The sequence below is a fragment of the Acinonyx jubatus genome, chromosome D4 (assembly GCF_027475565.1).
Source record: "Acinonyx jubatus isolate Ajub_Pintada_27869175 chromosome D4, VMU_Ajub_asm_v1.0, whole genome shotgun sequence".
NCBI classification, from domain to species: Eukaryota; Metazoa; Chordata; class Mammalia; order Carnivora; family Felidae; genus Acinonyx; species Acinonyx jubatus.
Genome location: NC_069391.1, coordinates 92,185,431 through 92,211,284, shown reverse-complemented (window position 1 = coordinate 92,211,284; position 25,854 = coordinate 92,185,431). Strand labels below are relative to the sequence as shown.

Genomic DNA, 25,854 nt, shown 5'->3' with positions numbered 1-25,854 from the left:
AGCTCAGAGAGGCTCCCTGGGTCCCAGGTCCACACACGGGTCAGCAACCCGGCAGGGACGGAGAGCCTGGTGCCCACACAGAGTGTGCCTTTCCAGGCAAAAGGCTCCATCAGCCGCTCCCTGTCAGCCTCTCCCTAACCCATCCAGCTCAGGACACAGGCCCCTAGAGGAGACCAGGGCCCTGCAGAGGCCCCGGCCCTAGACCTGGTTCCACCCCTCTGGGTAAGCCGTCCACTGCAGGGACAAAAACGGGAGGGTGGGACAGGGGAGCAAAAGGAAGAGACCCCAGGCAGCTCCACTGGTGTTCTAGGGACCAAATCGGTATCAGTCAGGGCTCCTTCCCCACAGAACGTGTAGACACATATGTAAGAGATTTATTCCAGAAGCCAAGACATCCCACAATCTGCTGTCTGTGAGCTGGAGAAGCAGGAAAGCCACTGGTGTCTGAAGGCCCGAACACCGGGGCACCCACGCACAAGGACAGAAGACGGACGGACGTCCCAGCTTGGGAAGAGGGAGAGAATTCACCCTTCCCACTTCTGTCCCAATGCACCAGAGGGACTGGCCCGCCCACACGGAATGAGTGCTAGTCCTTCCCAGAGACACACCCGTCTGTAGTCCAGCCAAAGTGACACATGAAATGAACCATCACACAGGCGTGGGGTCTGCGCCAGTGGCTCTCAGCTCTGTCCCATGGGGCGAAGGAGGCCATAAACAACAAAGGAGCAAAACGCTATCTACAAGACCAGACTGACTGCCCGAGGTGGCCCTTGAGCAGCAGTCTGCTGACCGCTGGTCTGAGGTCAACACCTCCTCGCCATCCAGCATCCACTTTCTGTGGCTCGTTACAGAAAAACTGCCAAGCGTGTGCCGGACGGGCTCGTCCTGGAGTCAAAGGACTGCATGCAGAGCAGGGACATGCATCGGGTCAGGCCTGGAAGGATGAGGGTGCTCCAGGTGGGGGAGGAGGAGCCCTGGACAAGAAGACCCCTCCTCCCTGGCCATGGCAGACCCTGGCACCCAACCAGTAGGACAGCAGGGATGAGCATGGCGGCGCCCACTGCCAAGGCCCCGTCCTGAGTCTGGGCGAGTGCCCCACCTCACTGAGCCCACCGCACACTGGGCTGTGCGCGACATGCTTCGCCTGGGGCTGGGCAGCTGGCAGGACCAGGCCCAGGAGAAACGGGGCCAGGACTAGCAGAGCAACCCTCAGGTGACTGCCCCTGCCCATGCGGTTGGCCAGTCCCTGTGGCCCCCAGAGGGCAGTACGTCTGTTCTGTGATGGCCTCCCTGTCTGCCCCAGAGATAGAAGCATTGTCAGCTGGTCGTCCACCCTGGCTCCCAGACGCTGACCCTTAGTTCCTGACACATGTGCACGGGGCCCAGAAGCAGGTCCAAGTGCGGAGACTGGCAGGGCCCAGACCCCTGGGGAAGGCCCGCAGCAGCAGGGCGGGGGCGGCAGTGGGAAGCAGGCCGCCGGGTGGGGCTGCTCTGGAGGAGCTTCCTTCCCAGACCAGTTCGGCCGTCAAGGCAGCAGGCACGACACACACCAAGCCCAAGGAAACCAGATGAGCTAAGGCCCTGGCCCAGGAAGCAGTTTCCTCAGCGAAGCTGGGATGTGGTGTTGGATTCCCGGACTGACCCAGTCTTACCCACCTTCCCGCGAAGGGCTGCCAGCCTGCACCAGGACAGGCACATCCCAGGAGTTCCCAGGTCCTGCCTGTCTCACCCCCAAGACCCCCTTCCGGCATAGCTTTCGGGGCCCCCACAGCCAGCTGTGCCCCAGCTTGGGGACTCAGAAAGGCCAGAATCACTTCCTCGGTTCACCAATGGTCTCCAGCAGAGTGGGGAGCCCCTAAGGCGTCTCTCACCTCTTTTCTGGTTCAAAATGGTGTCCTGGAGAGTAGCTTCTCAGAGCAAGTGTGCACCACCAGCCCTCTCAGTGGCACCCTGCGTGTGGAGGGTCCGCGCCCTTGGGAGCCACATGGAAGAAACAGCACCTCAAGTGCAAGCCAGCCTGCTGCAGTATGTGCTCAACAGATGTTGATGGACCGATAGATTCCCAGTCCAAACTGGTACAGGCAGGCTCCAGCACTCGGGCAAGTCTCAGGGGGTCTGCTGACATGGGGGTGAGACTCTGACACAGCCATTCGGCGTGGCCGGCTCCCCTGCAGAAGCCCGTCAGCCCCACAAAACCCAGCTCCCATGAGAGCCTCATTAAGTTCAAGACAGGGCTCAGGCCTGGGAACTGGATACAGATTCAAGCTCAATGACTTTATCATGGGATAAAGGTTTTACAGCATTAAGGGAGGAAGGAAAGTCTCCATCTCAGACTGACCAAACCTATCAACACTGAAATCACTGCCCCAAACTGCCTGGCACTAAATACTGAACACTGCAAGAGCGTGTCAACTAGACCAATGTGTAGAGACTGGGGGCACTCAGCGGTACGCAAGGAAATCAGAATCGCGGCAACGAAGAGAAGACGCAACAGCAGGATGAAGGGCACAATGTCCTTTCCAAGCAGAGCTTTTCCCTAAGGAGATGGCGTCACAGCAGGATGGGCTGACCTCACAGTGACCTGAACAGGGAAGAAGTTCCACACACATGTTGCACACCATGGCAGAGCAAAATAAAAATACACATTTCTCAAGTTCTCTGTAAATCTAAAACTGTTCTCAAAAAATCTATTTAAAGGTATGTTAGCATACACCCAAAGACATGAAAATTGATCTCCTCAATAATATCTGCACCAAAGAGAGCACACAGAACAAACACCAGGAAACCAAGTCAACAATACTCAGAAATACCTCCGATCAGGGCATGGGGATCGCTGCCAAAGCTGCACTATGCTGGGGTAGAGATGCACTAAAAATACACTTTAGTGATAAAAAGAAACTCAGAGACTCAACAAAGGAAACAGGCAAAAAAGTCTCAGAATGGGAAAGTGGTACAGCAAAATCCCAACAGCAAAATAAGAAAGCAAAAGCAATCAGGCTCGTGTATTTTCTCCACCTGGTGATGGTTTCATCCAGGCCAGCGGTTTGCGTGGGGCACCGGTCTCCACGCCAGGCGGGCACAGGCCGGTGCCCCTGCACACCCCAGGGACGGTATGCTCGCTGTGGGTAGGGCCAGGGCTGGACCCCAGAGCCCCTCTGTCCCTACCAAAACTCCTTCATGGGGGCTGAGCATGCATGCACAAACCCAGAAGACCTTTGGAAACAGAGCTGCACTTCACCATGAGGAGCATCCACTCGCCCCAGGAGCACAAAACCAGGGGCACCAACCCCATTCAGGTTTAAAACTACTGATTGGGCGTCTGCCAGGGATCAGCATAAGCAAGCACATCCAGTGAGCTGGCCAAACAGCGTGTCAAAAGGCGATCTACAGATGTTCCTGCCACAGACGAATGTGTGGGAAGGAAGGAAGCCGCCTGCACAAAGATGCTTCCACTAGGACCTGGCCTTGCCTCTCAACCAAAGCTCTACAAAAACGGACATGCCAGCTTTCCTTCTTCACGTCACCAAAAGAGCAACTGCAGCCACAGTAAACGCACCCAGACAGACCTAAAATGAGAGCTAACGCTAACCAAACGCAGAGCGAATTACTAAAAATGGACAAGCCCAGTGGTCTTGCCGCTTAAAAGGACAAAGGACCCTCTCACCACACTTCCCAGAGGCTAGAAGAAACAGGAGGAAAGGCGATGATGTCACCTGTAAAACGCACTAAGTAACACCTCCATAAAGGTCACTTAGAGACCTACAATTCCCCCAAATGAAGTTGTTAAGCTTAAGAACACATAATAAAAACTATTTATAATCCCAACATCAAAAAAACATAACCCTTGAACACTATCTTAACTAGAAACACAAGACTCGGTCGAAGAAAAGAACCTGTCCCGGGCAGGAGGGTGAGCACCAGGCGTTCACGAAGAGCACGCGCGGTGCCGCAGAGGCACCGCCACCATCGTGAGGAGCATGCGCAGTGCCGCACAGAGCGGGAGGAAGCTGCCGCAGATCCTCTGGGGTCACTCCAGAGGAACGGTGACATTCGTTCCGACCACCAGCAAGCAGAAAGACTCCCCCCCCCCCCCAGCCCCTGAAAAACGTTAAAGGTACAATTCACATGCCACAACATTCACCCTTTTAACGTGCACAATTTGGTGGATCTTAGTGTGTTCACGGGGCTGTGCGACCGTCGCCACTACCTCCACATTCTCATCTGGATCCCGAAAAGAAGACCTCACCTCTTTAGTGGTCGCTCACCAGCTCCGCTCCCCCGGTCTCTGCGGATCTGTCCAACCAGGACATTTCCCATAAAGGGAACCACACTCTCGGTGATCCCCGTGACTGGCTACCGTCGCCGAGCGTCGCTTTCCAAGATTGTCCACGCGCAGCGAGCCTGGTGCTTCACTCCGGGGCCGCTGAGAACAATGCAGCCGCCGACACTTTACTTTCTGTATGCACGCTGTTTTCAGTGTCCTTGGGTTACACATGAGGTCACACACAGGTGCGAAGCGCCAGGGCACATGGTAACATCCAAGGCCTTGGAGCCACCATAGCAGTCCCACCCACCACCCCACTCTCCGCAGCCAGGCGTGGGCTTGGATTTCTCCACGTCCTCATCAGCACTCGCTACCGCCCGTCTCTGAAGGTCCATCCCGGGGGGGGCACGCGGTCCCCTCTGCTCAGGAACGACTAACAGTACCAGCTTCCGCTCTCGCTAGTGCCCTGCGTCGAACCGTTCCATTTAACACCGGTCTCTAAGTTCTCAGGATGATTCACGTTCCTCAGCCGGCCTGGAAGATCGGGGTTCCAGGCCACCCCAACCCCTCAGCTGCTCCTCCCGCTGCCTGATGGCGGGAGGACCCGCACCCAGACTATACACACAACTCCCAACATGTCAGTGAGAAAAAGGCAGATGCCCCACAGACAATCTGGTGATGGTCCGGAACAGACTTTCACAGAGGAGTGTCTGCAAATGGCCGGTCAACACAGGACTGGGAACAGGAGGGTCCAGGAAAGGCTGGAGCCAGCAACTAAGGGAGGCATCCGGGACAGACATCCCTGAGGAAGGCACCCGGAGCAGAGCGGCTCCAAGCCCAGCATGCAGCCCCGCTCAGTGGGCTGGCTCTGCTCCCACACCCCCAGGGCCCCTCGCCAGACCTCTGCACCCCTACAGCTCTGACAGGGTCAGGGGATGTCACACGTGGGAGAGGCCCCAGAGGGCAGGCAGTAACCGGGGCCCTGCACACTTCACAGTCTGTGCCAACAGGAGCCCATCAGCTTCTCTCTCAGGGGAAAGATCTCCTGGCACAGGTGAGAAACTGTACCCTGAGAGCAAGGCCTCCCCATCACTTCCCAGGAGGGACTGCCAGAGAAGGGAGAACCAACACTTGGCTCTGTTTAGCTGCCCTTGCCTCAGAATCACCTGGGGAGCCAGAAACATCTGTTCACAGGTGCGGGCACACCTGCCAGCCGGCCCTTCCCGGTCTCGGAGTCTCGGGCCTGGAATCCGGAAGGCTGCTGTTTACTGGGGCCGCGCCTGTTAATCCCCAGATCAGCCCCACTTCACACGACTTGTGGAGATTATCTCCCTCAGGGCATAAGGCCCTACACTCACAGGAGCTGGGGAACTGAAGCAGAGTCCAAGGAGGGTCTGGCCCTTCTGCCAGGGGACCAGCATGGCTGTCCTGGACAAGGGCACACGGGTGCCACCCATGGGAATCACCAGGAAAGGTGAGAGTGCAGGTGCACACAGAGCCTCGCACACTGGCGACCCCAACATCCCCAAGGGGAGGTGTTGATGACTCGGGTACTAACCTGGCACACTCCTGAGAGAAGAGTCTAGAAGAGAACCTAATCACTGCAGCAGACCAGCAGGCTTCGAGGACTGGGCAGGGGGGAAGGCGCCCACTGGGGCAGCACGGGAGACCACAACAGTTAGTTCTCGGTCTCCTTACAGGTGATTGTGCACCAATTTCAAAACTGAGGGCAGCTTACAAGACAGGATCATCTGGGCAGCAGCCAGAGTCACTCTGGAATCTTCTGTCCCTTGAGATCAGAGGCCACCCTAATTAATATGCCCACCACCGGCAGAGGGGCTGAGCCCCACCTCACTGAATCCCAAAACAAGGGGGCAAGACCAGACAGCCAGCAGGAGCAGATTCCCAGAAGCCTCCAGGGAGAGAAGCCACAGAAGGAAGGGACAAGCTCCCACACAAGCACAGAACCTGGAGGGTTGGATGCAGCCCTGGGCCACCTCTCCGAGCCAGGGTGTCACCAGGGATCCAAATGGCCTGGCGGGGTGAGGGCAGGACCCACCCTGGACCTTCCATCTTTCTGTGAACCCCTTGGTCCCACACCACACTAAGGCTGGTTCACAGAGGGAGTAGAGCTGGGGGAGGAAGGACCTGAACCCCCAGATACACAGTGTGGGCCAAGGCAGTGGGGGCAGCAGGCCTGGCCCATGGGCACACAAGCACCTGGGCCCAGGGCACCCCAGGTCTGGCACCAAGTGTGCACCTCCTCAGTGGGGTTGAGTGAGCCCATATCTGGCAAGTGACAGGTGGTCAGGAGGACAGGGAGGACATGGGGGACACTGTGGGGGAGGGGGCAGGGCTCCACACCAGAAGTGGGTGGGTGGGCACACAACAGGTCCAGGGAATAGACAGGTGCTAGGTGGTCTGCAGGGAAGGCTGGGGGTACTGTGGATTCTGGGGGAGCTGGAGAGTAGGCCTCCCCCTGGGAACGGGGCAGATGGAAGCTACAGGCACACTCACACAAACTCTGCCTGGCTGACGACCCTCATCCATCAGACCAGCCCTGTGCTAGGTTCAGGAGATCCACGAGTGACATCTGTCCTCCCTCAACCCACCCTTCCCACTATGTGGCTTCTGGTCTGTTTCCTCTCGGGCACCTGCACATTGGCTGTGGGGATCAGAAGAACCAGAGCTGAGGACTGACACCTGTATGGAAACAGAATGTGGCTGCCTATGGACGGCTGTCACTCCCCCGCACACACCCCCCCCCGCCCTGCGCCCCCCGCCCAAGTCTGTCCTGTCCGCCCACATTTGTCCCATCGCCAACCATGCACCCCAGCTGCTCTGGGCAGCGTCCAAACATTAAGCTGCTTTTAGAAAACTGGGAATCCACTCTTGGACGGTAGGGATTTAGCCAGAATCGGGTGCATTTAGAGAAGATTACACCCTAATTGCCTCAGTGTCAGCAGGCAGGCTTCCGGCCAGCTGAGCCCCAATGCTGGCAGCGGTCCCCTGGGACCCTGGCTCTGCCACCCAGGGACCCAGAGGGCAGTCCCAGGGCCAGGAGACAAGGCTCCGGTGTCCCCACAGCAGCTGGCTGCCCGCACAAACCTCATTCGGCAGCAGGAGGGGCAGCTGTCCAGGATGGCCTGGGCTGGAAACACCAGGCTCGCCCCATCTCTAATCTCAGCACATTTTCTCCATTAGCAGCCTCAGGTAGGAAGGGACACCCAGCAAGCCACACAGTCAGTGAGTGGCTGGAAACTACCTCAGAACCCAGAGTTCTGCAACTTTGGGACCATGTCTACAGCTGTGGCCAGGGCAAGAGAATGGGGTCTCAGGGGCAAGTATGCCCCACATCCGGCATTCTGTCATGGTCACCCAGGCAGGGATGGCCCCCAGTGCCCCAAGGAACTGATGCAGGATCACCTGCCATGAGGGGCTTCCAGAGCAGAGAAGACACGGCTCTGCCTGTCAAAAGAGGTGAGACCCTCCCTGTGCCACAGCCAGGTGTCTGGTCCCCCAGCCTCGCCCCTCCACCACGCACACCTTGAGGTTCGCCAGAGGGGTGAGGCCGGCAGGACCCTCCCATGCTGTCTGTGATGTGCGCATGGCCCACTGTCACCGCTCCAGGATGCCACCCCAGAGAGACACCCAGGGCCCACTCCCGGCCCATCACGACAGTGCCAGCCCTGCTTCATGTGCAGCAGCCACCCTATATGCTGCAGACGCCGCCCCCGCAAGCCTCCGGCCTAGCCGCTCTCCATCCCAAGCTTCACGGCCACATCTAGGCCCTAACAACAGGGCGGCATTCCAGATGGCAGCTGGTGCAGGCAGAGGAGGGCACCCCCAGGGGAGGTGAGCACTGAGAGGCCAGAGGAAGAGGTGTGCCCGGCAGCAAGAGCATGTGGGAGCCACACCTGGGCCGCCCCATAAATCCAGTGGGTTCTGCAGACCTGTCCCAACACAGGCCAAGAGCAGGGACAGGAGCAGGGAGAGGCCAGGCAGACATCTTTGGGGTGGAGCCCAGCACCAGCACCCAATGAGGGGCCAGACCCGGGGGCCCCCGCAGGCTGGAAAGAGCTTCCCAGAAGGTGGTGGGCACCTGAAAGGACAGCGGAGGCACCAAACGGGGTGTGTCTGTCACACTTCTGGAGTGACACAGCAGCCAGGCCCCACCCATGGGGAACACCCAAGGGGGACCGGATCCCAGGTCTGACCACTGGCTGACTCCACACTCCTTCCCTAACTGCCAGCTGGTCAAATGCAAAGGCCAGTAAGCTAAGCAGCTCACTGGGCTGGTTTATCAGGAATAAAGTCAACTCTGACTGAGCTGAGCCCAAAGGGAAGGAAACATACATGAAGGTAACCAACCACTGGTTATTTTTCTTTTTAACCATGTGCATCCCGTTACTTTTTCTCAAGATAGATGAGATGAGATAACATAACATAACATGACATGACATGACATGACATGAGATGATGAGATGAGATGAGATGAGACGAGACGAGACGAGACGAGACGAGACGAGACGAGACGAGACGAGACGAGATGAGACGAGACGAGATGAGACGAGATAAAATGACTACCGCGGATTGTCAGTGACCACGACCCACTTTGCCAGCCCGGGGGCTGAAGACCTGGAGAGACAGACCCAAGTCAGGGATGCAGAGTCACACAACAAAAACCACAGGGCTTAGGGAACACGTGAAAAGATGGAAACCTCATAAAAGCAGTACCACACCATCAGGACAGTGGGGCATCCACGCAGACCAGTGGGACAGAACGGCGCCTGCAGAGGCCCAAGGACAACTAACGGACCGGCAGCAGAGCAGAGGTCGTCCAGTGTCTCGAACAAACAGCACGGTAATGACGGCACCCCACTGCACCCCCTCACCCTGCAAACAAGTGAGTGTGGGCATGCCTCCGTCCTTCCCAAGGTGACTCAAAACCAAGGCTGGACCCAAAATACAACACAGACCTGAAGAACTTCCAGATGAAAACACGGCAGAAAATCGCTGTGATCTTGGGTTTGGTGACCAAGATCTCAGCACCTAAAGCACAACCCGCACAAGTGGCGCTAAAATGAAAAACGCTCTGTGAGAGACCCTGCTACGGGAGTGAGAAGAGCAGCTGCAGACTGAGAGACGTTACCTGCCAACTAGGACTCGCACCGAAACAGAGAAAGAACAGTTCTCGATGAAGAAACTCCTGAAACCCAATAATAAGAAAGCACTCGAATTTAAAATGGGCAGAGGAGAGCAGACACTTCACCAAAGACACACAGATAGCAAATAAGCACGTGACCAGACGCTCTGCATCCGTCATCGTCATAGGAGAAACGCAAATCAAAACAGCACCAAGACGTCACTCGTCACTCGCGCTGAGCTGAGCAGAGTGGCCAAATTCCAGTGCACAGGCAGCACGGCACGGCATGCCGCGAGGTCGCACAGCAGCAGGAGGCCGGTCAAGCTGCAGGGAGCGCAGAACAGGTTAGCGGTTTCTTACGAAACTAACCATACTCTTCCTGTTCAATCCAGCAACAGCACTCCCAGGAACTGACTGACCCAAATGAGTTGAAAACCGATGTCTACACAGACACTTGCACAGACGTTTACCGCAGCTTTATTCATAATTGTGCAAAACTGGAAGCAAGCAAGATGCTTGCTCGAGTGAATAAACAAACAGGAAAATGTACACAAACGTAAAATCAAGGAAGTTCGGTGAATTCTAGGAAGGAACGCATAACGTGGCAGAACAATCTGACCATATTTCAAATGGATGAAGCCACCTCACTGAAAGGGATGGGGAACACAGTGCTCGCTCAATTAACTTATTTGCAAATAAGTGGAGCACAGAAGACCACTGGCATATAAGCATCAGGTTCCACTGACACAGGCACAGTTCCGACGCTCCTGTGCACACCTGTGTGGCTGATGGGGGAGCCAGATGTCCCGCTGCTGGACGGAAGGTACAGACAAGCAAGGGGAGGCAGTGGGAACGACACACGCAGCGAGGGGCCAGAGTGGAGACCTCAGCATGAGCTCACGTTCGGGCTGCTCACACACAGCTGGCGCCAGGCAGACATGTTTCTAGACGTGTGTGTGCACACGGGCCGGGGTACAACACCTGTCTCCTGGCCCTGTCGGCTGGGAGCGCGGAGAAGCAGTGACTGTCCAAGAGCAGCAAACAGCCAGATCTTGGCCTCAAACACCATTCTCCAGTAAAAGAAACCAGGCTCCTTGAAGAAATGACTGATTGCAGGACTGGGACACGGAGCATTCACGATGAGCTGGGAGCACCTATAGCACCAAGAAGGAGTTGCTAAAAAAGAAAGGAGGGAAGGAAGGAAGAAAGGAAGGCAGGCAGGCAGGCAGGCAGGCAGGCAGGCAAGCCGTCAGGAGGGAGGGAAAAGGGGAGAAGGGAAGGAGAGAGGGAAGAGGAAGGAAGGAAGGAGGGAAGAAGGGAAGGAAGGAAGGAGGGAAGAAGGGAAGGAAGGAAGGAAAGAGGGAGGGAGGGAAGAAGGAAGGAGAGAAGGAAGGAGGAAAAGAGGAAGAGGAAAGGAAGAAGGAAAGAGGAAAGAGGGAAAGGAGGAAGGAGAAAGAATGAGGAGGGAAGGGGGAGGGAGGAGGAAAGGAGGAGGGAGGAAGGAGGTAGAGGGGAGGAGGGAGGGACAGAGGGGAGGAGGAAAGGAGGAAGGAGGAAGAGGGGAGGAAGGATGATGGAAGGAGGGAGGAAAGGAAGAAAGGAGGAGGAAGGGAAGGAAGGAGGAGGAGGAAGGATAGGGGAGGGGGAAGGAAGGAGGGAGGGAAGAGGAAGAAGGAGGGAGGAAGGAGGGAGGGGGAAGGAGGAGGGAGGGGGGAAGGAGAGGAAGAAGAATGGAGGAGGGGAGGAAGGAAAGAGGAGGAAGGGGAGAGGAGGAAGAAGGGGGAGGGGGAGGAAGGGGGGAGAACACGGGAGGGAGGAGGGGTGGAATAATCAAGACAATGAGTGTTGAAGGGGCCCAGGAGCCAAACGGGAGGGGATAGCCGCCAGGGCAAAGCCGGAACAGGCGGAACAACAAAATACAGCAGTGCTGGCTCACAACCCAAACCTAAAAAGTACCTGCAAGTCAACAGCAATACAAGCCAGCGGGTGGATAATTAAATAAAGGGCACAGAGTCAGGTCTCCCATGCAGAAAAACTCCAAACCACGTACACAGACGCTCCTGTCCAGGAGAGGTTTGGAAAGGGGGAAGGGGCGCCTTGAAAGTGGAGACCCTGAGAAACACCCAGACAGGGATGGAGGCCAACATCATGGGGATCAGCCACAGACTCTCATAGACGTCATGGGACGTGGTGAGAAGGGTGCTTCACCTCTGTGACCCTCCTCCCCGAAACACCTCCCCCCACCCCATCCACGAGAAACGCAGGAGACAAATCCCAACTGAGGGACAGTCAGCAAAACACCTGCCCAGCACTCCTCAAAACTGTCAAGGTCACCACAAACAGGAAAAGTTGGAGAAACGGTCATTACGGGAAGAGCCCAAGGTCCACAAGACACGTGAAGTCTGCCTTGTGGGATCCCACGTGGCGTCCAGGGGCAGAAAAAGGACAGCGGCTGTTTTCTAGGGACAAGGCCACACGTGAGCAAAGGCTGAGCTCCCACCTGCTCCCACTATTCCTCAAATATCACCCATTTCTGGAACAAATTCACATTTTCGAAACAGGTGTTATAGCAGAAGGGACCGCCTCATCACACTGGCCACGCTGACAACACTGGGGGACATCAGGCGCCGGCGGTGACTTGCCCACAAGCTGCTGTGGGAGCCTGCCCTCACCGACCAGGTGTGGCATCTGTGACAGCAGGTGTAGCTGCAGGCTCACCACACCAGACACCCCGCCTGGCTCTCCCCTGCCCCCATCCCAGGGCCAACATTCCCTCTGACCACCCAGGGAATCCCTCTGGCCGAGATGGGCCACAAGGGGGAAGGAGGGAGAAGACAGCCCAGGGGACCCTGGGCAGCAAATGACAGAGAACAGGTCCCTGGCCCACACTCACTCCATCACTGCTGGGGCTCCAGGGATGCACCGGCCTAAAACAAGGAAACCAAGGCGCAGGGAGGGGACCCCTAGGGGTCATATCAAGCCTTGCTAGCATACAGCGTGAGCCGCGAGCCCCCACGGACCCAGGTCCCCACCCGTGGAACAGGGACAAGGACGGCCCCTCCCTCCTGGGTCACAGGGAGCTGGCATCTCTCTGCATCGTCAGGATACACCCGACAGGGGACCGTGAGCCCCGGCGGGCAGAGGAGGTACAGGAGGGCTGGTCTAACAAACGCGCTGGATGGGCGACAACCACCCAGCCACGAGGAGACAGTCCACAAATCAGGTGAAGAAAGCACTCCCACCAGCTTTTTAAAAAGGGAAAACACAAACAGATTTAAGAGTGGGGTGCTGGGGGCCTGCAGGAGGCAGGAGGGAGAGCAGCTCCAGGCTCCCAGCGGGAGGCGGACGGCAGCCTCAGGGACAGGCACCCGCAGCCCTGTCTGTGCGGCCAGGCCCTCCAAGCGCCCTTTTGGCCACTGAGCAACATCTCTGAGCCACACGGGAAACCCCAACGCTCACCGGTTGTGACAACGCCGTGGAACCGTTACCTCTGCCAGAGGTGACAATTCACCTCTGAGTGTAACGGAACATTCAACTTGTGTTTCCGTGCGGGTTTCCCAGCACCGCACACAGCCGAGCTCACGGAGACGCGGCCGGAGCTGCAGCCACTGACGTGCCAGCCACACATTCCCCCCACTTGGGTTCTGCTCGAAACTTCCCCACACAAGGGGGAAGCTGTCCGGCAGGGGCGCGATGCACGCCACCTGCCTTTGAGAAAGCAAACCCGAACAACACAAACCGCACGATTCTCTCACGTGACATGGCAACAGACCGGAAACAACTTCGGACCCGCGGACACTGAGCCCATCTGCTTGAAGGAAACGGGCGCTCCTGCACCTCAGAGAGTAACGCTAAACCGGGGCTCTTCACAAACCACTCCGGACGTTCTCCCCCCATGCTGTGGCGTCCAGCGGCACTCCCCGACACGCACGGAGGAAAAGACCTGGGAGGAGAAACGGCCCGCCCTTGCCCATGCTCGCCATCAACGATCTCCGGAATTCCCACACAGATACTGCTCACTTCTAGTCTCTCACGCTCCTAAAACAAAGGTACAATTTTTAAAATATCAAGCTCTAAAAAGGAAGCCAGACCCCAGTCCTCCCAGACACCATCGCCTGCCCGGGCCCAGACGGCCTCTGCACCCTGCACACCTGCAACCCCACCTCTGGGTCCCCCTCCCCGGGCAGAGCGGGGCCCGGACGCTGCTGGGCAGCCACACTGGGCCCGCTCCTGCCCACCACGCTGGACAATGCTGGGCCCGGGGCCGGGAGGGCGGTGCCCATCAGCGCCAGCAGGGTCCTGGCCAGCCCCTGCCTGCTGCCGACCTTCACCTCACAGTCCTTCTTCACCCCTGGCGCGCACCGACACAGTGAAGCAAGTGTGACCGAGGGGCAGCTGTCCTCACTGACAAGGAAGACTCATCTCCTCCTTCCCAGCAAGGGGCCAGGCTCCCACAGCTGACGGGGGAAGCCCAGCAGGAGGCACGTCCACCTGGCCGCAGCTCTCTGGCCACCGGCTGCCCGTGCGCTGCAGGTGCTCTGGCCCTTGGTGACCTGAGCTGTCAGTCCAGGGCCACACAGCTCCTGAGGGCCAGGCAGGGTCCACTCTGTCCCCTGGAGCCAGAGTGGAGGCCATGGCCCTGCACAGCACACGCAGCACCTCCTTACCCGCCAGGGCCGAAGCTCTCAGGCTCCCGCCCACCCCCATTTTGGGAAGCAACTCCGTCACAGCGAGCCACGGCGGACAGGACAGAAGAGGACACAGAGGCAGTGCAGGAGACTCCGGCACTTTACAGAGTGGAAGAGCCCTCACGTTTGCTTCACGACCCCTGGGCAACACATTCCACAGGTAGCAGAGCAGGGCGCGCCCAGGAGCGCAGCCCTGGAGGGCTGCATGCTCCTCGTCTTTGGATGCCCACACCTACCTCTCCCCACGGCCAGACCTCGTGGGCAGGGCCACCTCAGCGCCTCCAGGACCCTCCAGACCCCACCTTCAGGCCCAAGTCTGGCTCCCGCATGCCCACGGCGGGCAGCCGCACAGACGGGTCCCCCAGAGCCCTCTAGCCCCAAGGATGCCACTCCATCCTCCAAGAGAATCCCCACAGGCCTTAGCCAAGTCAGGGCTCTTCCTGCCCCAAGCAAACACCTGAGGAGGCCTCCGATTGTCCTTCCCTCCTCCTCGAGAACCTGCCCTCTCAGGGACAGGCCACCCAGGCTCACAGCCTTGAGCAAAACTCAGCCTCTCTGTGCCTCGGTTCTCCCAGCTGTATAGTGGACACAACAAGGGGGCGACCCCAAGGCTGGTGTGGGGTCTGCAGCAGTCAGTGGGGCATAGGAGGCTCTCACAGCACCTCCTTCATGGCTAAACTGACTCACAGCTGTACCTTCTGTGCAAAGACCTTCATGGGACCTAGTGCCTGAGAACCCCATCCTGAGCATCCTCAGTTTCCCCGATCACTGGGAGGGGAGATTATGAGAGGGAAGGAGGAAGGGAAGGAGGGAGTCAGTCTAGAACACAGAGCAGATGCTGCCACTCAGCTCAGCCGCTGAGTCTGCAGGACGGGAGGGACTCAGGTGCTGGAAGCTGGTTTGGGGAGCCGGGCTGGGGCAAGTCCAGAGGTGAGGTGGAGGCGGCTCCAAGAAGCGCCCAGGCCTCGAAGGGCAGGCGGGCCGGCCTTCCAGGAGCTGGGAGAGGCAGGGGTGGTGAGAGCAGTGAAGGCAGCCAGGACAAAGGAGGGAAGCAGCATGTGCTGGGTAAGCTGGGGCCATGGCCCCAGGCAGCAGGCTCTGACGCCCAGGACCAAGGGATGGCAGGGAGGGAGCCAGGCCTGAGTGAGGCAGAGGGAAGGAGCTGACAACATGAACTGGCAAACACTAAGTAAACACCTACTGTGTGCTGGGCACCGTGCCCATCCCCTGACACCCTACAACTCACCAAATTCCACCTGCTGCTTCCTGGGACCTAAGCACACTGACTGCACGTACTAGATCCTGACATGGCACGCACAGCAGAGAGGGGACCCAGACCCACCTTCCTGCTACACCTTCCTTCCTGAGACTACACAGGGACCCCTGCCCCCCAGCCCTCACATCCCTGAGCCCCACAGGCAGGAGCTGCTGCCCTAGCACACCTGCCCCCCTGAAACTGCAGCAGGGGACACGAAGTGAGGTGAGGCCATGGCCATCGGAGTGTCTGCCCCACCAGAGCGGGGAGGGGATACAGTGGGTCTTGGGATGGAGTGGGACCTTGTGAAGCCAGGTTCAATGACTACCAAATGCCTAGTCAAAAAGGGCCAGCAAGTACCCCCCACACACATGCACACTCACCACGGTGAGATACACACTCACACTAACCCAGTGACTGGCTTCAGGACACTCACCTGTGACCAGACAGCCAGATTCCCTCCCTCAAAGACAGGACCACCTACAGAGGCTGGGCAGGAGTGCAAACGCCTCTGCTTGAAATAGAATCTGTCAGTAACTGAAACAACTTTAGCTCAAGAAATTAAATTTTTTTTTTAAACATTTATTCAGTTTTGAGAGCCTGAGCAGGGGAGGGGTAGAGAGAGAGGGAGACACAGAATCTGAAGCAGGCTCCAGGTTCTAGCAGCACAGAGCCCGACGCGGGGCTCGAACTGACAAACCGTGAGATTATGACCTGAGCTGAAGTCTGACGCTCAACCGACTGAGCCACCCAGGCGCCCCTAGAAATTAAGTTTCAAAAGAACAAAAATGGGGGGCGCCTGGGTGGCTCAGTCAGTTGAGCATCAGACTTTGGCTCAGGTCATAACCTCACGGTTCGTGAATTCGAGCCCCGCATCGGGCTCTGTGCTGCCAGCTCAGGGCCTGGAGCCTGCTTCGGATTCTGTGTCTCCCTCTCTCTCTGCTCCTCCCTGCTCAAGCTCTCTCTCTCAAAAAGTGAATAAAGATTTAAAAAAAAAAAAAAAAAGAACAAAAACGTTCACCTCCCTACAGGACAAAAAAAAAAGGCTCAACAAATACTGTCTTCTCAAATCTTGATTTTTTTAAAATAAGAGTTAACGTATCCAAATAAGACCCTGGCTAAAATTAAATAAGCTGATGAGAGTGTGGGCTGGCATGGGTGTGAGTGCCTGGTGCAAGCTTCCTGGCAGCACCCCTGACACTCTGACGCTCCTTTTTCTGGCCTCTGCCAGGACTTCCAGCTGAACTCTTCTTCCCTCACCTACAATGGGAGAAACTCCAGTTCAGGACAGTGAAGCCATGTGTCCAAGGCCAAGGGGCCAGTCCGTGCAGGAGCTGGGGGGTGACATCAAACTAAGCAAGCAAGCACTTGAAGAACACGTGTGGAGACGGGCACACCACCCTCCTGATTCCCCCGGGATCCACCCTCCAGACACACCCCACGAAACACAGCCAAAATTCCTGTGCTGATCAAAACATTTGTGCCTGTGACAGTAAGGAGCTGACAACTGAAAGGCCCCCAAGTGGGGACTAGTTCTTTCTGCTACAGTCTGTTCTGGTCTGTTCTTAAAGTGGGCATGACTGTGAGCTCCTGAACACAGAAAGGGACTGCACTTGCTGCGAGGGGGGGAGGTGCCCACCAAGCTGGGGGAGGGGAGGGCCCAGAGACCAGAATGGGGCCAATGGCGCTCCTGCCCCATACTCTCTCAGCCCCTCCACCCCGCCTGCCTCCATCAACGCAGGTGCACCCCCTCACCCCACACACCAAGAAGGGGCCCTTGCAGCAGGGGCCAGGGGCCACCCCTCCTGCAGATACAGTGCAGCCCAACCTGGCTGGGAGAAGGCACCAGTACCTGCTAACAGATGACAGGGCCACAGGTCCCATGTGCTGCCACCTGCCCCCCCCCCCCCCACATCAGTCAGTTTACTAACCAAACACCTGCTCTTCCTAGCACGGATCTAAGTACATGTGTGGACTAATTCATTCCCTCCTCCTCACTATCAGAAGGGGACCCTACTGTTCTCGCCAGCCAGGCAGGGAGGCTCTGAACCATACAGGCACCCATTCCACGGCCACAAGAGGCAGAGATGCCAGGAGGTGGGCAGTCAGGAAGGCAACCAGCATGGTGGATCCCAAGACCAAGGGCCAAGGGGAAGTGTCAGGTGGGGAAGGAACACGCTGTGGGAGAAACCAACAGGCCACACACCTGACCATGCCTGGCCTTTGCGAACATACAATTCACAACCAGTCTTTTCTGGGTGAGCAAGGCTGCAGAAAAAGGAGCTAAGGCTCCTGCCCGCAATCACAACACCAGCAACCAGCAGGGCCTGGATCCAAACCCGGCTGTTCCACTCAGAAAGCAACTTCTCCCTGCCCCCTCCCCCCCAACAGGGCTGAGAAGTCAGGGAGAAGTGGGAGAGAAGCTGGTTTAAGTCTACTTCACCCAAGGCCTGCCCAACTCTCCCGTGAAGCTCGCAGGTAGCCTGGCGGGGGTGGGGGTGCGGGTCCCATCTCATCCCAGAGCGAAAATCAGAGGAGACACACGGCTCCTTCGGTGACAAACACCCATAGACCTGTCACCCGACCCTGGGACGGTAGCCAAGGCTGCCAAGACAGGAAGTAGGCGGGAAATGCACTGCATCCCAGAGAACTAATGGGGCGGAGGGACGTCACGGAGCTGAGTCTAGGAGGGACAAGGAGGACTCCAGTTATCGCAGATAACCACATTCAAGGGGAGCCCCGGTCAGGGCCCCTTCCCGGCCTCAGGGCGCTCACCCAAGACGCGGAAACACCCAGAGACCCGCGCTCTGCCTGGAGATGATGGAGGCCCAGGCCCGGCCTTTCCTAGCCGGGTTACCTGCATCCATCCCACGCCCCCATCCCCCCACCCGGAAAACCAAACAGCGCAGAGGACACCACCCCACCGTGCCCAAGGCCCGCAATCAGAAGCAAACAGGCTGGCGACACGGCCCGACCCGCAGCCCCTGCCCGCGGAGGCCAGGACCCCCGCACGCGCACGGTCCACCACTCCAGGGGTCTCCGCAGCCCCTCCTGGCGGGCCGCGCACGACGACCCTGGTCGCCCGGGTACCTGCCGGGGCCCTGCCCTTCCCGCGGTCTGGACTCTGCTGGGGGGCCGGCCCGGCGGGGGTCAGAGATCCGTTCGGAGGAAGGGGGTCCAGCCGGCCTGACTGGGGGGGTCGGGGTGGCCGCCCTCGCTCCTCACCTCCTTGAGCTGCTCCATCTCGCCGCGGATGGCCTCGTAATCCACCTCGAGCTCCTCGAACTGCAGCTTGAGCTGGTGCTTCTCCTCCAGCACCGCCAGCCCGTACTCGGCCGCCTGGATCTTCTCGCGCGTGGTCTCGGCCAGCTCGTGCGACAGCCGCTTCACCTCAGCGCGCAGCCACTCGGGCTGCGCCTCCATCACCAGCCGCGCGTACTCCTCCTCCTCCGACGGCGCCGACATGGTGGCCCGCAGCCGGCTCACGCTGCTCCCAGCGAGGGTCAGGCCGGGCTCCTGTCCGCCGCTGCCGTCGCTGCCGCCGCCCAGCCCGACGGCGCCCGGCCCGCCGCCGCGCAGCCGCAGTGCGCCCCTCGCCGCGCGGGGCACTGTGGGGGCCGTAGTCCCGCCCGCGCCCACTACAAGGCCCGTCGTGCCCCGCGTTGACGGGCTGGGGCGTGATTGGCTTGCGGCCTGCGCTGGAGCGGGCTCCTTCCAGCGCCGCTGCCTCCGTCTCCAACTCCCCGGGTATTGTTGGGGGAGGGGGCCGTCGTCTCGTCCCCGCGCCCACTACAAGACCCGTCGTGCCCCGCACCGCCACACCGCCGTGATTGGCCCTGGCCTAGCGTGTCAGGCCTCCCAGTGCCGTCACTTCCGCCGCGGCCGCCAGGGGTATTGTGGGAGTTGTAGTTCCGCCCTCGTCCGCGCCCGAGCCGGTGCAGGGCGCCGCTGTCCCGCCTACTTGCCGGTGGAGATTGGCTCCCCGCCCTCGGTGGTAGGGAGATATTGAATGTCTTCCCACGTTTACGCCCTCTTTCATTTCTTTCAGCAGTGTTTCGTAATTTTCAGCCTACAAACCTTTGCCTCCTTGGTTTAGTCTCTAAGTACTATTTTCTGATGTAAATGGCATCGTTTTCTTAATTTCCTTATCTGCTTGTTCATCGTTACTGTATAGAAATGCACCTGAGTTTTGGTCTGTTGATTCGGTATCCTATCCTGAATTTATTAGGTCAAATAGTTTCTTTAGGTGTTGATGTGGAACCTAGGGTTTTCTCCATAGAAGATCATGTCATCTGTGGACAAAGACAATTTTACTTTTTCCTGTCCAATTTAGATGCCTTTTATTCCTTTTTCTTGTCTAATTGTTATGGCTGGGACTCCCAGTACTATATTGAATACAAGCGCAGACAGCAGGCATCTTTGTCTTCTTCCTGACCCTAGGAAGAAGGCTTTCAGTCTTTCACTATTAAGTATGATGTTCATGTGGGTTTTTCATATATGGCTTTTATCATACTGAGGTAGCTCCCTTCTATTCCTTGTCTGTTGAGTGTTTTTATCATAAAAGGGTGTCAGACTTTGTCACACGGTTTTCTGCATCAATTGAGATGATCATGTGGGTTTTTTTCCCTTCATTCTGTTAATGTGTTTTGCACTGGTTGATTTTCATATGTTGAACCATCCTTGCATCGTGGGAATAAATCCCTTTTGGTCATGGTGTATAATCTTTTAATATGTAGGAGAATTTGGTTGACAAGTATTTTGTTAAGGATTTTTGCATTAATATTCATAAGAAACAAATGGTTGTAAGGAAGGTATTTTAAAAGGTATATGAAAATCACCCAACTACCCTGGTTAGGAAGATGGGGCTAAGAAGAACTAAATGTGATACGGTGTAAAGTGGGGGGAAGAAACAGAAGAGAGGGTCCCTGTGCTCCCAATGCTGGAACTGGGCCTTGCACACTGCCCACAGAACTGGAAGAGAGGTGGAATCACTGTGGTTTGAATGGTGTGGGGAATTACTTTTCTTTGAACATTTTTAAAAAGGAATGTTAATTCCTTTTTAATTAGGAATTTTAAAATTAATGTTAATTTTAGGTGTGATTAATACATAGGAAGATGCCCTTTGGGCTATAAATGCATCCAGAGTATTTACAGGCAGAGCACAGGATGCTTTGAGTTTGTTTTAATCCAGAAGAAGGGACAATGGGGTTGATGAATGAAGCAGTTGTTGGTGGCAGCTGGAGTGCAGTACGTGCACACGCTGCTCATTATGCTCTAGACTTCTGCATCTATTTTGAAATTCTTTTAATAAAAATTTTCAAATGTTTTAATGTTAAAATGACATTATCTTCATTAAAAAAGTCATTTCCCTGGTGGCTCAGTCGGTTAAGCATCCGACTTTGGCTCAGGTCATGATCTCACTGCTCGTGAGTTCAAGTCCCGCATCAGGCTCTGTGCTGACAGCCCAGAGCCTGGAGCCTGCTTCAGATTCTGTGTCTCCCCCTCTCTCTCTGCCTCTCCCCCACTCACTCTCTCTCTCTCTCTCTCTCAGAAATAAACATTAAAAAAATTAAAAATCATTTCCTGTCTCTGCTCCGATGTGTCAGCCTGCCATCTGTCACTTGACTTCTAGTGGCTACCCATGCTAGGGATAGATGCATGGCCAGTGGATGTGAATTCTGACCTCATGCTTCAACCTGCTTCTTATTTTAAATTGATCCATTGGTAACCATTTATCAGCTGCTTTCATGTGCCTGCCTACAAAATTTATTTTTTAATGTTGTTATGGTTTTTAGGTAATATGCACGTGTTTAGAAGTTCAGTTTAAAAGAATATACAAATACACACCTATCAGAATGGCTATAATAGAAAAAAAAGTGGCAGCAACAAATGCTGGCAAAGATGTAGGGAAATAATCACTCATACATTGCTTTTGGGAAAGTGGTTTGGCCTTTTCTTATAAAACCAAATGCCTATGCTGTTGCCATAGGATTCAATAATTGCATTCCTGGGAATTTATCCCAAAGAGATAAAACTTGTGTTCACACAAAAATGTATACACAAATGTTCACAGCAGCTTTCTCTGTAAAAATCCCAAACTGGAAACAACCCAAAATATCTTTCTTTGGGTTAAAGGTTAAAAAAAACCAAAACTGTGGTACATCCATACCGTGAAATACTACTCAGTAATAGAAGGAATGAGCTATGGATATACACAGCAACATGGGTGAATATCCAGAGAAATACACTGAGTGAAATAAGCCAATCCCCAAAGGATGCACAATGTATGATTCCATTTACATGACACTCTTGAAACGACAAAATTAAGCAACACATTAGTGGTTGCCAGGGGGTGGAGTTGGGAGGGTGTGTGAGGGAATAAAAGGGCAGTTTGAGGGACCCTTGTGATCATGTAAATGTTCTGTATCTTGCCGCGATGCACAACAGAAATGTATACATGTGGTAGAATTGCACAGAACGCACAAGTCAGTACATGTAAACCTAGTGAGACCTGAATTAGATGGGTGGCTTGTGCCAAGCCCAGCCTCCTGTTTGTGTTGTTGCACCTGTACTATAGTTACAAGAAACATAACTGAGAAATATAACCTGAGAAAATATGGTATGGCTTTTATTTGATGAGAAAGGTCTTAACCCGAAGTGCTCATTTCTGTCAGAGATAAAAGAAACTAATAATAAAATTATACATATTTGTATAAATGAAAAAATACACAGAGGAAAGTAAACCCCCCTCGAGGAGATACATAAGCATATATTTCTTCTCATTAAAAAAAAAAAAATGATAGTGTGTGAAACTCACTGTTACCTATCAGCATATACTTTTACGGCCGACTACTTACTCCGTGATATGGGTGTTCCATACTTCCACTCCACCGATGGATGCTTAGGTTGTTTCTGGTCTTTTACAAAAACACCAGTGTAGCAATAAGTGTCCTCATCACCTTTTGGGCCTGCACGACTCTCTGGTTCCTAGAAGGAGAATGGTACAGCAGGTAAAAGATAAAAGTGGCTGAGTTAGGACTGCCACGGCTGTTCAGTGATACGGCTGCTGGAATGGGGGCTGCTTTGGGAGGCTTTCCCAGTCCGGCTTCTGACTGATGAGTGGACACCTGGGCTTTCTCCCAGGACCTCATCTCTGTGCTCAAGTGCACAGTGCGGGGGATCCTCCTGCTTGAGGAGAGAGCTCTGGTGGGGCCATCCATTTGAGATTGTCATCCCACAGTCGAGCTTGTCTGCAAGGACTTCTGCCTCTCCACAGCCCCTTGCCCTGTGAAGTTCTGACATGCTCCCCAAGTTGATCTACAGATTTCACAAAATCCCTATCAAACATCCAGCTGGCTTTTTTCTTTCTTTCTTTCCTTTTTTTCCCCCCAGAAATTGATTAATGGAATAAAATTGAGAGTACATAAAATGACCCACACTTTTATGGTGCGTTGATTTTCAACAAATCCTTTTGAGTCAATAAGATAGTCCACACACGAAAGAATGAAGTTGGAACCCCGCCTCACACCAGATGTGAAATTAAATGAGTCAAATACCCAAATGGAAGATCAAAGCTATGATACTCTTAGAAGACAACATAAGTATAAATCTTTGTGACTTTGGTTTCTTGGATGTGACACCACAAGCTCAAGCACACAGGAAAAAGAAAAGAAAAATACAGTGGACTCCACCAAATTTAAAATCTGTAGTCCAGGGGCGCCTGGGTGGCTCAGTCGGTTGAGCGTCCGACTTCAGCTCAGGTCACGATCTTGCGGTCCGTGAGTTCGAGCCCCGCGTCAGGCTCTGGGCTGATGGCCCAGAGCCTGGAGCTTGCTTCCGATTCTGTGTCTCCCTCTCTCTCTGCCCCTCCCCCGTTCATGCTCTGTCTCTCTCTGTCTCAAAAATAAATAAATGTTAAAAAAAATTAAAAAATAAATAAATAAATAAATAAAATAAAATAAAATAAAATAAAATCTGTGGTCCAGAAGACAATATTAAGAACGGAGGGGAGAAAGTGTTTCAAATTACAAGGTCTGACATGCAAAACTGAGGGCAGGTGGACTTGGAACTCCAGCTCTTGGATGCTGGCGGCAGGCGCCCTCTCCTGGCCGCATGCAGCTCTGGGCCTAGCGCCCTCCCTGGACAAGACTGGGGGTAGGGTTTTCAGGGAGCAGGAATAGAAGGGGTAGAAGGACAGAGGAGGTGGGTTCTGGAGGGAGAGGGGCGGGGAAGGAGGAGAAATCTTCCTGCGGCAGCACTGCACTTTAATAAGCCACCAACACCACCCATATTCAAGCCAGCTTTGGCCACCAAAATGACACGAACTGGGTGGCTTACACAACAGACTTGTATTTCTGACCATCTGAGAGGCTGTGCCAGATCAGGATGCCAGCATGCTTGGGTTCTGGTGAGGCCTCCTCCTGGCTTATAGGTGGCCAGCTTCTCCCTGTGTCCTCATGTTGCAGAGAGAGTGAGCTCGGGTGTCCCTTCTCCTTTTTATAAAGGCACTAATCCTATTGGATTAGGGCTCCACCCTAGTAAGCTGATTTAACCTTTACCACCTCTTCTAGGCCCTATCTCTACTGCCACACAGGGGACTAGGATTTCAACACGTGAGTTTTAGGGGTAAACAATAAGGTCCATGACAACAAGAATAATAGATATCATTATGTTATCAGGTGTTATGCTGGTAGATTTTTAACAAGCAGCTTCAACAACCTGTTAAAAAATAAAGCTCTGAGTTGCAGTATTTTGTTATTTCTGCACTCTAAATACTGCCCCTATGGCCAATTTCTCGCTATGATGGAAACTGTACTCTAGAAGCAGCCTTGGAAAGTGATGAGTGGTGGCAACAATGTTTCCCCACACAGATACACACAAGATACACAGATACACAGTGTTTCCCCACACAGATAAATACACATAAATAACCTCAAGAGCACAGTAATAGTAAAATGCAGCAAAGTATTAGAAACTGACGAGTCTTGTGAATTTAGTGTGCTTTTAATATAACCTGTTAGGTTGTAAGTGGCTATAATTGAACATTTAATGGAGGCTAATTTTAACAACAGACTCCAGAGTTCCTGCACACTTAATAGTGGCCTCCTGCAGCCAATGTGGTCAGCATGACTCCATGTGATGGGCCATACACCGACACTTTATTACTATTACTGTTTTCATAATAATTAGATATCATTTGTTGAGCACCTACTTTATTCTAAGTCATCTTCAACTACTAGCATTTATTTTATTTAATCCTTACAAAAGCCTATGGAGTAGCTATTAACCCCAGTTTTCAGATGAGGAAACTGAAGGACAGAGTTAGAATGTGATGGCCATGGGTTTGGACCCCTGAATGAGAGAAGGGGGAAGGGGAGTCTGCCGTCCCACTTAGCATCACCCTGCTGCCACCTAAATTTGCCTTCATGTCTTATCCCACCCCCAGGTCCTCCTGGATCCCCAGCCAACATGACATTTCTCACTGGATTTCCAAGGCCCTGTTAAACACGGCTCACCCTGTATGGGATCCCTATTTTTCCAGGCTCTCGCCCAAACTGATGCTGTGAAGATCTGTGGTATTCCCAGGCTGCCAGGACTGGAACTCTTTCCCGTGTTGGAAGAATTACCAAAGTGTGAGTTGATGGAAGATAAGCTGATCTCCTAGTACCAAAGCCTAAAGATGGGTCGGGTCCTCATCTCCAGGATCCACACAGCTGGGGTCTGAGCTTCTGAGCTGAAATGTCTGAGATTCAGTAACAAACAGCTGTTCCCACCACTGCTTTCTAATATACACACTTTTAAGTAACACCTACACTTACACACAATACATATCAACCCTGCCTTACACCCCGACTCTCATCCATTTGCCACATTCCAGTCCAAGAACTAGACTGGGTGATTTGTGATCTTGACATTAATACCTGGAGATAGCTCTTCAATGGACAGCGACTATTGGCTTAAAAAAAAAAAAAAAAGAGTTTAATTACTCCAAAAATCCCCTACATATAATTGTATAGATGTAGTTGTAGTGCAGGGAACAGAAATCACTCTAGATGTAACAAACAGAAAGGGGTTTAATATAGAGAATTACTTGCTTGTAAAATCGTGGAAAGAACTGAAAGAACTGACTTCTGCTCAAGTCATGATCTCACAGATGGTGAGTTCAAGCCCCATGTCAGGCTCTATGCTGACAGCTCCAAGCCTGGAGCCTGCTTTGGATTCTGTGCCTCCCTCTCTCTCTGCCCCTGCCCCGCTCATGCTCTGTCTCTCTCTCTCTCAAACAGAAATAAGCATTAAAAAGTATGAAGGCAGAAAAAAAAAATTAAAAGATAAAAATGTCAAGGCAGCATTCTAAAAAAACTCTGCTCATTCAGAATCTCAGACAGGGATCTTTAACAATATTTGAAAGCATTTTTGGGGCATCCGGGTGGCTCAGTCAGTTAAGCGTCTGACTTCAGCTCAGGTCATGATCTCATGGTTCGTGGATTCATTTTTTTTTTTA

General features: G+C 54.4%; 1 protein-coding gene across 5 annotated transcripts in view; it reads right to left on the bottom strand.

Moving 5' to 3' along the window:
• Positions 1-18,930, bottom strand: part of LOC106982579 (inositol-pentakisphosphate 2-kinase) — a 128,243-nt gene extending 109,313 nt beyond the window's left edge. For 2 of the 5 annotated variants that reach the window (XR_008291362.1, XM_027041269.2), the window contains exon 1: positions 18,579-18,929. Coding sequence is in view for 4 of the 5 variants with exons in the window: in XM_027041269.2 (XP_026897070.1) it covers positions 18,579-18,818 (240 nt within the window). In the remaining variant the exon portion in view is untranslated. Of the gene's footprint in view, positions 1-18,578 lie in introns of all 5 variants that reach the window. The other 3 variants (XM_027041267.2, XM_027041268.2, XM_027041271.2) reach the window with 2 other exon arrangements.
• Between the last annotated feature and the right edge of the window lie 6,924 nt (positions 18,931-25,854).